At 49.3% G+C, this 14,967-nt stretch overlaps 1 protein-coding gene across 1 annotated transcript; it reads right to left on the bottom strand.

Annotated features, from left to right (window-relative positions):
- Positions 1 to 4,622: 4,622 nt before the first annotated feature.
- LOC146353470 (zinc finger BED domain-containing protein 4-like) lies at positions 4,623 to 10,215 on the bottom strand. The gene is made up of 3 exons (XM_084832265.1): positions 10,038 to 10,215; positions 8,872 to 9,266; positions 4,623 to 7,674 (listed from the first exon to the last, which is right to left on the bottom strand). Exons 2-3 carry the CDS (start codon positions 9,260 to 9,262, stop codon positions 5,690 to 5,692), a joined length of 2,376 nt encoding a protein of 791 aa, XP_084688391.1. The 5' UTR covers positions 9,263 to 9,266; positions 10,038 to 10,215; the 3' UTR covers positions 4,623 to 5,689.
- Between the last annotated feature and the right edge of the window lie 4,752 nt (positions 10,216 to 14,967).

Genomic DNA, 14,967 nt, shown 5'->3' with positions numbered 1-14,967 from the left:
GAGGGGTAGAGCAGAGAGCCAGTCGAAAGAAAAGAGGGAAATCAGAGAGAAAAAGAGATTAAGGCTTCAACACCACACACAATTACCTGGGAGTGAGTCCTTCTGAACTCAATGGCGTCACTTCTAAATAGACTTATATAGGATTGCAGTCTCAGGTGTGGCTATTTACCTATCCCTGAAGAGGAGGGATGGGTGCTTTGCCCTGCCTGTAGAACGGCAAGCTATGATTTGCTTTCGTTCCCATGCAGGTACAGGTGGTGACGGGGGACTGAAGGTAGGGAAGTCTCTGTAGATTCCCTTGAGCTCTGCAATGTACAGCACTCAAGGCAAGAGTGGGTTCCCTTGAACTGTCCCAGTTTGTAAAAAAAATGTAGAATGGAAGCTATCCATGCTTAAAGACACTCACTTGCTCTCCAGCAGCAGTTGCCCATTTTTAGGGATGTACGAATTGTGCTCCTACTGTCCCGCTTGACTTTCGCAGTCAGCGTCCTCTGTCCCACCCCGCTGTCCGCAAACCCCCGAAATACTGTGTGTTTTTTTCTCGCCTCGAAAGTTACGTAAATAAAATAGCAGCGAACGTCGAAAAATTCTCCGCGCCCAACAGCCACCCGTCCCGTTCTGCCATTCTGCGAAAGATTATTCGTCGCAAATATTTACGTAGTTTTCGTCAGCCGGAATTGACCTTATGTAACTTCCGCCGCATTCTCCCTTGTTGTGGTTGCTTACGTATTTCCTCCCTAGGGGGGAATCCCCCCGTAGCTTCCACCACACTCTCGCCATTGTTGTGATTGCTTATGTATTTCCTTCCTAGGGGGGAATCCCCCTGTAGCCTTCGCCGCACTCTCGCCATTGTGGATTGCCTTGGCCAGAACTTTCCCACTATTTCTGTAATTATTTACATATTTTTTTCCGTTGCTGCCCGAAATGTTTCCCGCCCTATGTGCGCTCCCCCACTGTCTTGTTTTCTCGGACAGGGACAGGGACTGTGATTTTATTAATTTCTGTGTATTTGTGCTTGATGATCCTCACATTTACTGGTCTTGTTAACCTAACTGCCTCACAATAAAAAAAAGGGGCTGCAGCTCCGCTTCCGCAAAATCTGTCATCAACTTCCTGCTAACTTCCTGAATGTCATCTGCATTTGCACTTGCATCTGCATGGTGATTTGTGGGTGGAGTTCTGTTGTGTGGTGGTGGTGGTGTGTTAGTGGTGGTGCTTAGTGGATTTCCTGTTGTTTGTGCATTGTGGTAGTTTTGTCTGGTGTGTGTGTGTGTGTAGTTGTGCATTGTGGTGTTTTTGTTTGGTTTGGTCTGTGTGTGTGTAGTTAAGTGGTGGTTGTGCGTGGCTGTCTGGTGTGTGTGCATGTGTGTGTGCGTGTAGTTGTGCATTGTGGTGTTTTTGTCCAGTTTGTCATGTGTGTGTAGTTAAGTGGTGGTTGTGCATGGCTGTCTTGGTGTGTGTGTGTTTGTGTGTAGTAGTAGTGTGGCTGCTCTAAAATGGCTGCACCAGTGCATGGCAGGAGGTGGGACCATGAGGAGACCAAGGCCCTCCTCATCAACATTAAGAGCAGCGAGGCGGTGGCAGTGCTGTTTAGCAGCTCCTCCTGCTGCAATGAACTTTATTGGGCCCAGATAAAGAGGAGGATGGAGCGAGAGGGCCACCATCGCACAATTGGACAATTGAGGTCCAAATGGAAGGCACTAAAGCAGTCCTTCGTCAGAGAGGGGATTGCTGCTGCTGAGAGGAGGGCACCGCTGTCCATCCCCCCTGCCTACTACTGGCGTATCCACAGAGTGTGGGTCAAAGCAGGCCAGCCCCCATTTTTGCAGAGGTATATGCCTGTTAAGTTATAGTTATCCCATCCCATCATCAAGCTTAACTAAATATGAAGACAAGGATGTGTACCGAAAATGAAGCTATCTCTTTGTGGTCTCATGCGGAAACAAACGTAAATGTAAATCCTGACATTTAGCCTGCAATCCTATGCTTGTTGAACTTGGACAGAAAAAGGTCCCATCATCTTCCAGCCACTTTGGCTGGTTGAAGGGATGCTGGGAACTGCATTGCTTTTTCCTGTACAACCACATGCATAGGATTATGCGGCCTGGCTACAATTCATATTACACACTAACACGCTGTCCATTTCCAGGAAAATGCTACTGCTGCCGGTCTCTGCACAGTGCACACAGGGGGATTGGCACCAGCCCAGCAGCAACAGGACCAGCCTCTCGGTGTGTGCACGTCATCCTTCTTCATGTAGTGATTGCTGAATTTTTGCACCCCACCCACCCCACCTTTCTACCAAGACATTGGCACTCAAGTCAACTCATGAGCAAGTGTTCATCTGAGAGCTTGGAGATCTGGGTATAGTCCACTCAGCCATGGAAGCTCGCTGGGTGACTTTGGCCCAGTCAGAAAGCCCTAGCCTACCTCAGTGTTGTTGCTGTGAGCGTTAAATGGAGAGGAAGAGGCTAATGTGAGCCGCCTTGGGTTCCTTGCACTAGGAAAAAAGATGGCATTTATGCAATGCATCAATAGAATAAACAGATACCATGGCATTGCAAATGTAGAAATGGGGTGACTAGAAGTGCAGTCCTGTGCATGTTTACAGAAGTCCAACAGTCCCCATCACACCATAACTGTCAGTACTGTATAATCTGCCTCCCTAATTATCCCCTCATCATTAGATCTTGTGGTGGGAGGACAGAATCAGTGGTTCTTATGGTAGTGGGGATGGTGATAGACAGATCAATCAATGATTGATCACCACATATATAAATGCATTCATTCTGTTACTGTGACATCCCACAGCTGCGCATCATGCCTTGCTGGCGGAGGAGGCACTGAGGGCCGCGGAGAGGGAGAGGACAGAGAGGAGGAGGAGGAAGAGGAAGAAGAGGAGGAGGAAGAGAAAGAGGAGGAAGAGCCAGCAGCAAGAGGAGCAGCATCTGTGGAGGAAGGCCACCCTTCTTCCACAGATGAAGCCCCTCCTCTTGTTCTCCTAATGCATCTGATGAGAGACGTCCAGATGCTCAGGAGGACCTGTAAGTAGTACTACAGAATGGCACCTGACCTGAGCTAACAATTCTGCCTGCAAGATGCATATTACCATTGTGCTTTATTCTTCTCTTTCTACACACAGGTGATGACCTTCAAAGAAGGGTGGAGGCCATGGAGCGGGAACTGCATCCTCCTACTACAAACTGAGGCCTGCAGCCAGCCAGTGCCCAGCCCAACATTGCAATTGTTTCTGTGTTTTGTTTTGATCTGTTCTGTTTGTATATAAAGTTCTTTCTAAAAAAAAAGGTAACAATTCCTTGGTTCAAGTCCACAGATATAATTTTTTAAATCTAGATCATTGTACACAATGATCTCTGTGTTTGCTTACTGTTAACTGCAACAACAATGCCTTCCCAGCCAAACAAGCCCAGCTGCTGTAAGCTTCCGTCATAGGGAGATGGTCAGTCAGCATCCCTGATGTTATGAATGAATGCATTCAAGACGAGGCTGGACAGCCATCTGCCAGGGATGCTCTGACTTGGATACCTGCATTGAGCAGGGGGTTGGACTCGATGGCCTTGTAAGCCCCTTCCAACCCTATGATTCTATGACTCTATGATTCTATGAAGTATGCTTTGTTTTACGTAGGGATGGACGAAAGTCCCTTACCTCATCCCGCAGCTTGCTTTGCGGTGGGGGGAAGGCACTCCGTCCCTCCCCCCAAAATTCTGGCCAGGGGGGAGGCGCCCCGTCCCTCCGGCCGCAAATCCTCCTGGCCGGCCGGGACGCAAATGGTGGTGGCCGTAGCCGCCGCCGTTTGCATCCCTGCAGTCAGCCATGATAGGCTATGTAAATCCTTACGTAGCCTATCACGGCTGACTTTGGGGGAAAAAAAAGCGCATATGCAAATGGCGGCACCCATGGGCGCCGCCATTTGTGTTCCTTATTTGGATACGTGTAGTCTACGTAATTTGCGTTGCCCTTAGTTTCACCATAGTCTACATAAATGTTTACGTAGAGTACACGTGCCCAAATAAGGAACACAAATGGCGGTGCCCATGGGTGCCACCATTTGTGTACGTGCTTCCCCCCCCCCAAAGTCAGCGGTGATAGGCTACGTAAAGATTTACGTAGCCTGTCATGGTGTTTTTTGAAAATCTAGCTGTGATAGGCTATGTAAATCTTTACGTAGCCTATCACGTTTGCTTGTGTTTTTTTTTCACTTGGAAATGGCGGCGGCGGCAGCCTGTTGGAAGACCGGCCACCACCGCTGCTGCCGCTGCCCCGCCGCCGCCGCCCCACCGCCGGGAGCTGCCAGCACCAGGGACATTCGGCAAAGGTAAGTCCCATTCCGGGGGGGGGGGTGGCGGGGGGGTGGCGGGGGGGTGGCGGGGGGGTGGCGGACCGTTTCTCCACCAATTTCGGGGGGCCGAATGCGTTGGCATTCGGCCTCTCGGAGATTCATGGAGAAATTCTCCGACATCCCTAGTTTTACGTGGAGGTGCATATCATATACATGTAAACTGGACACATACCAGAGGGATCTTTTCACATAGAACTCTCGGTGCTTAGGAAAACCCAAAAGCTGAGGGAGTCCAGAGAGAGACCACAACAAGGTCTTTGAAAGCAATTCCTTGATTTATGAAAGAATTTTAAATGACTTAAAAGCACACATCAAGAGAATTAGAACTATACATACATTTGGGGAATCAGAATCATACTAACATTCAGAGGGGTAAAGATACACATATACAGTCGATAGCGAAGTACACTGGAATGCATAGAAAACTCTGTGTGTGTGTGTGTGTAGTAGGGATGTACGCTGTTGCATAGTTCACCACACACAGTCGGGCAGCGCAACTGGATTCTGCACGTGAGGTATTATAAAGCTCCGCCACATATCGCCAGTGCTTTGGGCTCTGCCCAGGCCAGACAGGGACTGCTTGTTTGGACAAAGTTCTGAAGGACACCTCAGTGTGACCACACTCACAAATTATATTATTCTGCCTCATTGTCCCTCAGAACTCTGGCTCACATTAGCAGCAGTATCATCATCCCAGGGGTCCTCCTCATCACTTGATGACTGCTCCACTCTGCTGACAGCTGGTGGGGGGGGGAGGTGCTCCTCGGGAATCCATCCCCTGTTGGAGCGTATGAAGGCAAGGGTGGAGACATGTTCTGGTGTGAGTCTGCTTCGGTTGGTGGTGACAATGTTGCCAGTGGTGGAGAAAAGCCTTTCAGAGGACACACTCGAGGGAGGGCAAGATATATGCCAAATGGCGACTTTGGTCAGATTTGGCCAAACACCACGTTTTGTCTCCCAGTATAGGAAAGGATCACTCTCTGGGCTGCTCTGTGTTCCTGAGAAACTCTCTCTGGAATAAGCTTCCAGTTCCTGGATAGCCACATCATAAGCTGATCCTTTCCTGGATGCTTTGGCACATTCCCCCTGCCTGCTTCCACTTACACCGAGCTCCACTGCCATTGAGGAGTACAAGTTGAACTTTCGACAAGATGCCCCTGTGTCTGACTCTGTAAGTTGTGTTGGTGGTGCAGCTGCTGTGGCGTCATTATCACCCCTCCTGCTGGTGATGGTGCTACTGCTGCGGATATTATCTTCAGGGGAGGTAGTAGTCCTACTAGCCTCACTCTTCCCCAGCTCCTTCTCATCCAGCACATCTCTCTGGCTTCAGCAGCACTCCATGACTTTCTCTGTCAAATAGGTTTTTACACTTTGGAAGTCAGGGTTCTGGTTTGGCAGCACTGCCCTTGTTGTGCTATCCTGGAACCGTGGTTCAAGGAATGCAGCAGCAACGTATTTCATGTCCCCCCTCATCGAAGTGATGTGTTTGTTGGTGCCCAGCTCCTGCAGAAGGAATTCAGCAAACCTAACTGCAGGATTGGGGACTTGACTGCCTACAGCACTGGTGCGCTCACAAACCTCAGCATGGTGTTTTCTCAGTACCCCCTCTATAATCTTCAGCACAGGTAGAAATTGGCCCAGTGTGGCATAGTTTGCACTCAGTACCGTTGTGCATTCATCGAAAATGTTTAAAATGTCCACCAGGTCTTGCATCCAGAGCCACTGATGTGGTGTGACAAAAAATTTGGAGTGGTGTTGTTTCTCAGTAATGTAGTCGTTTATAGCTGATCTCTGCTCACAGAGTCTCTGAAGCATATGCAATGTGCTGTTCCAGGGTGTGCACACATCCAAAATGAATTTGTGTTCTGGAAGGCCACGGCTACGTTGGATGGCGCCGATTGCCTCCATTGCTGAGCAGGACTGCCTGAAGTGGGTGCAAATGGATCGGGCCACCTTAAGTAGCTTGCCTATTTTAGGAGATGTGTTGCTCAATCCGGAACTCACCACAAGGTTCAAACAGTGCGCAATGCACTGAACGTGGTTTAGCCGTGCGATGCGGGCTGCTTTTAGGTAGTTGGAGGCATTGTCTGTTGCTACACAGCCCACTGTAAGATTTAAGGGGGCCAACCAGGACTGAACAACACCACTGATGCTACTGCTGATGTTTTCTGCTGTGTGTGTCCCTGAGAGCATTGTGAGGGCCAATGTCGCTGTTCTACGAGTCAGTCGGCTGCTCGCACTGATGGATACCCATTGCGCGGTGACACACAGATAAGACTTTGTTTGGTTACTTGTCCATGTGTCACTCGTTAAATGTACACTTCCTCCAACTGCACATTTCAAATCCTGTTGGAGTACCCATCTGATTTCAGAAGCCAGGGCTGGAATGGCTATGCCACTAATGTAGTGACGAGAGGGGACATCCCACCGAGGGCACATTCTCTTAATGAAGCGCAAAAAGTCTTCATCTTCCACCAGGGAGAAGGGAAGCATACGTTTTGCAATGACCACTGTCAGGTCCTGATTCAACCTTCGTGCTTGGACGCTGTCAGAGGGGAATTTCTGTGTCAGCGTGAGGCATTTCTCCACTGATGCCTGCCTCTTAGCGAAGCTGCCTTCTGTGCCCTTCTCACCCAGACCACTTTGCATGAGGTCTTTGGAAGATGAGGCAAATAAGGCGGTACTGTTCTTTTTGGATGGTTGTGGCTTCCCATTGCTATCTTTGGGCACAAGAAGCGGATGATGCACCTCCATGTGTCGCCTCATGGCAGACGTGCCCACTCGTGCACAGCCCCCTTCTTTTCCTAGCCGCACACGGCTTCGACAAATATTGCACATCACGACATAGCGGTCATTCTCTGCATATTTGAAGAAGCGCCACACATAGGAGCTCACCCTGCCACCACAATTTCTTCTTTGGGGAATGGGGGTATCGGTTCCAGATGAGGTGGCATCAGGAGCTGCACATTTCCGCTCATCTGTGGATGGTGTTGTTGTTGGTGTTGTTGATGGCGCTGACCAGTGCTTAGCAGGGGATGTTTGTTCCTGAGGTTTGGGATTGCTCCCAAAGAACCCAGAAGGCTGGAAGTGGAGAACAGAGTCAGACCCAGTCTCAGCAGGGACATCATTGATATAGAAAGGCTCCTCATCATCTTCGCTGTCCGGATCACTGATGACACTAAGTCCTCCGGCCTTTTTTTCAAAATCACATGAGCCGCTGCCCACAAGGTGATTATCAGCAGGCAGCTGTGCACCTGGTTCACCTGTCCCACTTCCACTGTCTGATGCAGGGAGGACGGTTGTGGGCGTCTCTGTAAAGATTCAAAATAGATAGAAGCAGAGTTTCATGAGAAATGCAACTTTTACACATGAGTAATAGCCAAGAGAATAAAACTGTGTAGTTGTAGAAATCTATGAAACATAGCTTGGAATTGCGATCAATCAACATGACACAAGGTGCAGATGTAAGCTACTACTGCACTAGCTAGCACTGCGAAAACACATTAGGTGCAAAAAAAATGTACTGTACAGACTTGGAAACTCAACGAGAGTTATCTAAACGTGTCCTCACTGGTGAAAGTCTGAAAAGCATAGGGGAGGAGATATCTGGCTCCCTTGCAAGGTCCACTCCTTTGCATCAGCTCTATTATACCACTGTGTGGGACTCAGCACCTACAGGGCTGGCCCAAAGCATTTTGCTTCCTGAGGCAAAGGATAAAATGGCACCCCTTCATCCTACATAGAGCGATAGCTGAATCTTACTTGAACAGTGACAATGGGAGAGCCTCTTCCACCACACCAGAGGACAACAAGCTGGCTGAGGAGCTACAAGGCAGTCTGAGGAGCACCCACAGTTCTGTACCCCAACACCTCGCTGCTACCTAATGATAGGGCTGGTCCTGACCTGAGCACATACTTGGCAAATCCCACCGCCTTTTTCCAGGGTGCATTTGTGGTCCCCCGGGATTAGTCAGGCCCTCTTTTAAAAACCATCCTCAGAAATGTAATTGCTTAATCAATTCACATTGCAACTCTAGTTAAAAGAGATCAAGGCCAAACAAGACAGCAAACTATGATGAATGGCTTTGGAAACAAAGCAAGAACAAAACACTGAAGTGTTTTCCCACTGAAAAGGTGTATCGTTTGAGAAAGTACTGCAGTTCCTTTAAAGAGTTGGGGTTTTCTTTAGTACTGGAGTACCATGTAACATTTAAATAATATGAAATATGTTCACAGCAATGAATATGAATGAATGTAAAACAGTCGTGTATGTTTTGTCATGTTGAAGAAGAAGATCCCTTCCCTAAATGATCCTCTCCAAAGGCTTTGGGCTTCAACTCCCATCAGGCCCAGCCGGCATGACCAATGGTCAGTAATACTGGGAGTTGTAGCCCAAAACATCTGGAAGGCTGCAGGTTGCAGAAGGCTAATGTAGGGACTATTCAAATATTCAAAGATATTTATTTGTATCCAGATATTTACAAGCACCTGTGATGACAGAGTCTTACCAGATTCATCCTTTGGAATGACGTAGATATCTTGACTTTCATTCCGCCGCTGTAGAGTCTCCTTGGGAACATTTTCATCTGCTTTGGGTTTGGAGACACTGCCCTTCCGCTCACCATCCATGAACTTTCTTCCTCTTCCTCTGGAGTTGTGGCCGGCTGTGCCTGTGCCACTTTCTGTAGCGGAAATTGGTGGTGTCCGCTGCTTACGGGTGCAGGGTGGACTGGGGCTGGGGCTGCTGTCACTGCTGGTCACACCTTGGGCTTCTTCCTCTTCCATCTCATTCTTAAAATACCGCTGAAATGCAACCTCAGCGGTGTATGTTCTCGCCGGGCGTGCACGCCTCTTTTGAGTGCTGGATTGACCACGGGTTCCTCTTTTCTCCATGTTCATGTCTCTGGGCAGAAGGAGACATAAATGCATGTGGCAAAGCTGAAATCATGTGAACAGCCTACAATCACAGATATAGTGCAGTGTAGAAGTAGTTACCCACCAATCCAGCCATTCAATGCTAACTAAATAGGGGCATATTGTACAGCAGATTAGGCTGAAAAGCCCAGGATGGAGGATGTAGTCCATCCATGCGGCCTGAAAAACACAAGCCTACAGTACAGTCAGGATGCTGGAGGATGGAGTCCTTCCTGGGCCTGGCAGACTAACAATGGCTGCTGGAGGATGCCTTCCCTCCCACCCAGTTCCCTCCCAAACCACTCAGAAATACATAGGCACATGGATTAATCCTGGAAAGCCCAGGAGGATGGGGGATGGAGTCCTTGCAGACTAACAATGGCTGCTGGAGGATGCCTTCCCTCCCACCCAGTTCCCCCTGCCCCAACCCACTCAGAAATACATAGGCACATGGATTAATCCTGGAAAGCCCAGGAGGATGGGGGATGGAGTCCTTCCCACACCCAGCAGACTAACAATGGCTGCTGGAGGATGCCTTCCCTCCCACCCAGTTCCCCCCGCCCCAAACCACTCAGAAATACGTAGGCACATGGATTAATCCTGGAAAGCCCAGGAGGATGGGGGATGGAGTCCTTCCCGGGCCTGGCAGACTAACAAAGGCTGCTGGAGGGAGGATGCCTTCCCACCCAGTTCCCCCTGCTCCTCCAACTCACCCCAAAATCACTAAGCATAGGGGCACATTCAGCTAAAGTAAACATACCTTCACTGGAATAAAGGTTGAACTGCAGTGCCGTAGAATGGGGGGATGCAGAAACACACTCCTTGTAGCTGCTGGGACGGACACTCTGTCTGCAGCAGCGGCACCTCTGTTCTAGTCTGGACTCTGGAGTCCGGACTGGAGCAACTGAGGCTGCTGGACATACACCGCCGTCCTATGTGAAGGCAGGAATCTACGGGATAAATGGTCGATGAGTTCCCTCCCCTCAATGACGTTAACTTCCTGGTGGGGTGGGTGGGGGTGGCCTGGAGGGATCTCGCTCACCTGACCTCACCTGACCTGTACCTGACCTCACCTTCACACACAGACAATAAAACAAAAGATGAGGCTACGTGCAGTTCGTGACTCAGCCTCAGGCAGGCTACGTGCACTTCGTGACCCCATCCCTCCCAGCGAAGCTGCGTCGTAGCAGGAAACTGCATATTTATTAAATAGTTTTGTAAAATCCCTTTCGCCATCTTTCATCCCAATTTGCGAAGTTTCCTTCATAAATACCTTCGTAAAATTTTCGGCAGAGAAAAAAAAAAAAGTACCGCGTGAGCTCCAGTTCGAGTTGACCGGGGCGCTCCGTCCTGAGGGAGGGTTCAGCGGGCCGAATGCATTTGAATTCGGTCCCATTTGACTTTCAAGCGGATTTCTCTGACATCCCTACCTATTTTTTTTTTTAACCCAGAGCGTTGAAGACCAATTATAGCGCATGTTGGGCTCAAAGGGCCTTAGCACAGACTGACATTCTCCCTGGGATTACCGCCCGGGAAGGTGTTCCAGTCAGGGCGGCTCACCTGGGATTGTGATTTGAGCTGTGATCCATTCCCAAATTCTGGGTGGAATATTCACCAAGCCAGGAAGATTCAAGGACATGGAGCTTTTGAAGGGGAACTTTTTCTGCACAGCTACACTCTTCACACCATGCAAGGAATCATCCATCAATTCCTTGCAACCCGAGTATATGTCTTCACATTATAACCGCACATTTCGGGCTCATATGGGATCTAGATCAGGGAAAGAGTGATGGGTATGAAGTTTGCGGGGGGAGGGAGTAGACAGCCTTCTCCTCGCCTCCCCCTGCGATCCTGATGCAGAAGGGTCTCCACTCTCTCCCCCAGAGGTCATCAAATGGATGGCACTTTTCTCACTGGAAAAGCAATCTGTATCGCTGGGGATGTGTGGGAACTTGGTTTCAGTTAAAAATCATTTGAAAATGCTCTGTTTGCAGCCCCGAATGTGAACCTGAATGTGAGCACATATTCTCTGAACATTTCGCAGCTTCCTGAGCTTGCATTTGTGTTTGAAAAATGCACAACTTTCTCAAAAGGCACAAAATTCTGAACATGCACAACTTTGGGAGAATCTACACATTTTCCAACTCCAGCAAATGAAAGAACAAGTTGCAAGTGAGAACGGGCGGGAGCCAGACTGGGCTTTGGAGGAGGTTCAGAGAAGTTCAGTGAGCTCGAGCATCCCTGAGTCTCCCACCTCTATGTACCGCTGGAAGCAATGCTACCATCAGTGTGAAATCACTGTGGGGGATCCTTTGGTGCTTTAGGGAGTCAGGGCACCTGGGGGGGCACAGTCATGGTCTTGGGGGGCTTGCTACAGCCCCGAGGCAACACACTGTACACCCCTGCTTCAGGCCAATAACTGCAGGAGGGGTTTTGCAGAAGTATATTATTACCATCTGTCCTCATTTCAGGTGCCTAAGCCCAGACGGGAGATAGAATATGTACATACAGAAAGGAGAGAAACCCTCAGTGACATTTGTGTCTTGCTCCAACAGATATGGAGACAAGGTTGGCCAGCTCACACCTGCTGAGAACGAGTCTGTCAGGGTCCAGAAGGTGAGGCTGCATTCTCCCAAGGTTGGTGGCCTCATGGGTCAAGTGGGAGGAGAACAATCTATTCATTTCCTCCTTTCAATGTATAGGCAGCCCTTCACCCTACAGTCCCAGGGCAGCGCAGGGCATAGATATAGATATAGATATATAGATATAGATACAGATATATAACCCAACATGAAACGATTTAAAATAAAACCTCTAAACAGCGCTCAATTCATACTGATCCAGAACGCAGCGAAAAACACACAGTGCCCTCTTCCTTCATCCACTGGCAAAGGCCTGAGTAAAGAGGGTTGCTAATGAAATAGATAATTCAAGGAGCCAGAAGCAGCTCAGAAATGCCTGACACACCACAGCCCTCTCTGCCTGACCAACATTACTTGCGTCTTTGTTGAAGGGAAAGAGAATGCACATTGACCAGGCGCGATGTCTCCTGCCTAGTCCTGGGATGTTTTGTACTCCGATATAGAGACAGATGTGCACAAAACTGAGCCATATCGTGTCAGCCGTGAAAAGTGTACACACAGGGGCATCATTTCGGGTGGGGCTGGTGATCCTCTTCCAAGCCCAGGCCTGAGTTCACTTTTGGGAAGCTCTCTGGGGCCACATTCCAGTGGTGAGCGGGGATGAAGGCAGAGGGCCGTGGCCAAAAATGCCAGTACAGTTTAGCTTAAAGCTCTGAGAGCCAGCAACTCAGCCTGAGGAGAGGGAGGCATGTTGACCTTTTCGGATGGGGAAAAAACTGCACAAAAGCCAGGGAACCTCCAAATGACTTGTGGCTGGCGAAAAGGGAGTGAGGCTGGGGGAAGGGCTGTGTGCCCATCCGAGGAACCTGGTGGGAGAGATTGTGCCCCCAGGTGGGTTGAATTTGGTCCCTGGGCCTCAGGTTCCCCATCGCTAATTCAGGGAGAGACCACAGGTGGATATTCCTCTGGGGCCATTTCAGTGCTTTGGTATTCAGACTGACTGTTGATGTCAGCAATGGGTCAGCAGCTGGAAGCCCCTGGAATGTATTTGGCCCACATCTCCCCTTCCCTGGTGATGGCTGCCATCCTCCTCTCACTGACAACCGAGATGCATAGAAAAACTGGTGTCTATAAGCAGGTATGGAGCAAGGGGTGTCAACAGCAGCAGAAACCTAAAATGAAACTTCTAGGAGGCTAATCTTGCGGTGAGCATTTGAGGCATTGGCCCAGTGCCCCACATGTTCTTCTCAGCAGAATTGCCTTCCAGGAAAACTGGTTGCTGACCAGGCACATAAACACTTGAAATGGGCCTATGTATTTGCCTGCATCCTTTCACTTCCCCAAACTTTGTCTGTTCATCCTGTGCTGATACAATTGCTGTTTGGAGGTCAAAAGAGAGAGAAACCAATAGCAACAGCACTGAGAACAAATGCATTTCGCACACACTGCCTTTTGTACTTTATTTGTAAGTGTATTAAAGAGCAAGCATTTCGACTTTGCTTCATCAGGTCCCCCTCAGAAATCTTTCCCTTCCCCAAAGAAATCTAGATGAACCTGGTTCCTTACTGCCCTTTTTTAGGAGGAACGTGCTGCCAAGATTACAGGAGCAGACCTGAAACGCTTAATATTTACCCTGGAGGAGGCGCTCGCCTTTCTGCATCGACACCATGACGCAGTATTCAGCCTCTTAATTCTCTATGAGATGTGTGGTAATAAAACACGGCCATTTTGATTCCACAGGCTTATTATAGAAGGAGACACCAATCAATGGAGAAAACATTGCGGCGGAATAGTTAGAGGATTCTGCCAGGAGCTGGGAGGCCTCAATTCTGGTTTGGGGGCTCCCACTCTCCCCTCCTATTGTCATATATGAGTACTGCTGCTTCACAACAGCGGTGGGGAACTCCTTTCAGCCTGCAGGCTGAATTCACTTTGGGAGAAGCTGTCATGGGCCACTTTCCAGTGGAGGGAGGGACTGACGGCAAAAGGGCTGAGGAGGAAATAACAACATACCAGCATATATGAGTGTAAAGGTCTTCCTGCCTATAATCAGCATTTGTAGAGGCATTTCAGCCGTTTAGACTGGGGGGAAACTGCACAAAAGCCAGGAAACCACCAAGGGACCAGTGGTGGAGGAAAAGAGGCTGGGGCGGGGGAAGCGGGGCTGTGACTAGAGCTGTGTGCACATGGCCTCTTGAAATTCTCCACCTTACTTGTGGGCAGAGAGATTTGGGGGACAATTTCACCAATTTTTCCAGGGGGAGGAGAAATTCTCACCCGCTCCCCTCAGGTAGGGCTCCCCACTGGCAGGGGCAGGGCTTGTAGCACCGCTTCTTCCTTTTGTGGTCAGGGTTCTGGGGGGCTTTGTGCTGCAACATCATAACTGTCTTGGCAGGCTGGCCCCCAGTTGGCATCCACTGCAATGCAGGTGGGGGCAGTGTTGTGTCTGGCTCCAGGGATGAGGTGGAGTTAATGCTCTGCCGAAATCTGTCCTCCATTTTCCTCTAGGTTTTCTCCCCCGCCCAATCCCCCTCCCAAGAGAGGCTTCCATTGTTCTGCCTCATTCAAGATGGTTTATAATTCATTTTTGTGGTAGTTTTGAGCTTACCTAATCACAGCTAGCCTCCCAGGCTGCCTGCGCGTTCCGATCTGAAAAAGCCCCATGGGAGGAATTACCTCATGTGCTTTAAAATGGGCTTCAATTGAAGCGTGGGAAGCTGAGGAGGCTGCAGGCTGCCAGAGAGATGACTGTACAATGAAAAGCCAGACAGTTGCACTCACTCCTCGGCCACCTCCTAAGTAAGGTAAGCCCAAGAAACCCAAGCCCAACCCAGGAGAATTCCGCTGAAATTTCTTCACCAGTGAATGTCTTTTCTGAGGCAATTTCTCTTTTATTAGATTGAATGGAAATGGTAAAAAGAATAGGAGAAATGTTCAGCACAGCACTACTGGTGTCTATCTGAGGAACCTGGAGGGGCAGATTACCCCCCCCCCCGCAGCTGCACTGAATTTGACCCTGGGCCTGAGGTTCCCCATTGTGGGTTTAGGAAGAAACCTAAAAATTTTTTACGTAGCCTATCAGGTAAGGGCAAGGGACGCAAATGGTGT

Source organism: Heloderma suspectum, chromosome 2 (genome assembly GCF_057233095.1).
Source record: "Heloderma suspectum isolate Gila_16-S chromosome 2, 16-S_ref, whole genome shotgun sequence".
Classification (NCBI taxonomy): Eukaryota; Metazoa; Chordata; class Lepidosauria; order Squamata; family Helodermatidae; genus Heloderma; species Heloderma suspectum.
This window is presented reverse-complemented; position numbering and strand designations above follow the sequence as displayed.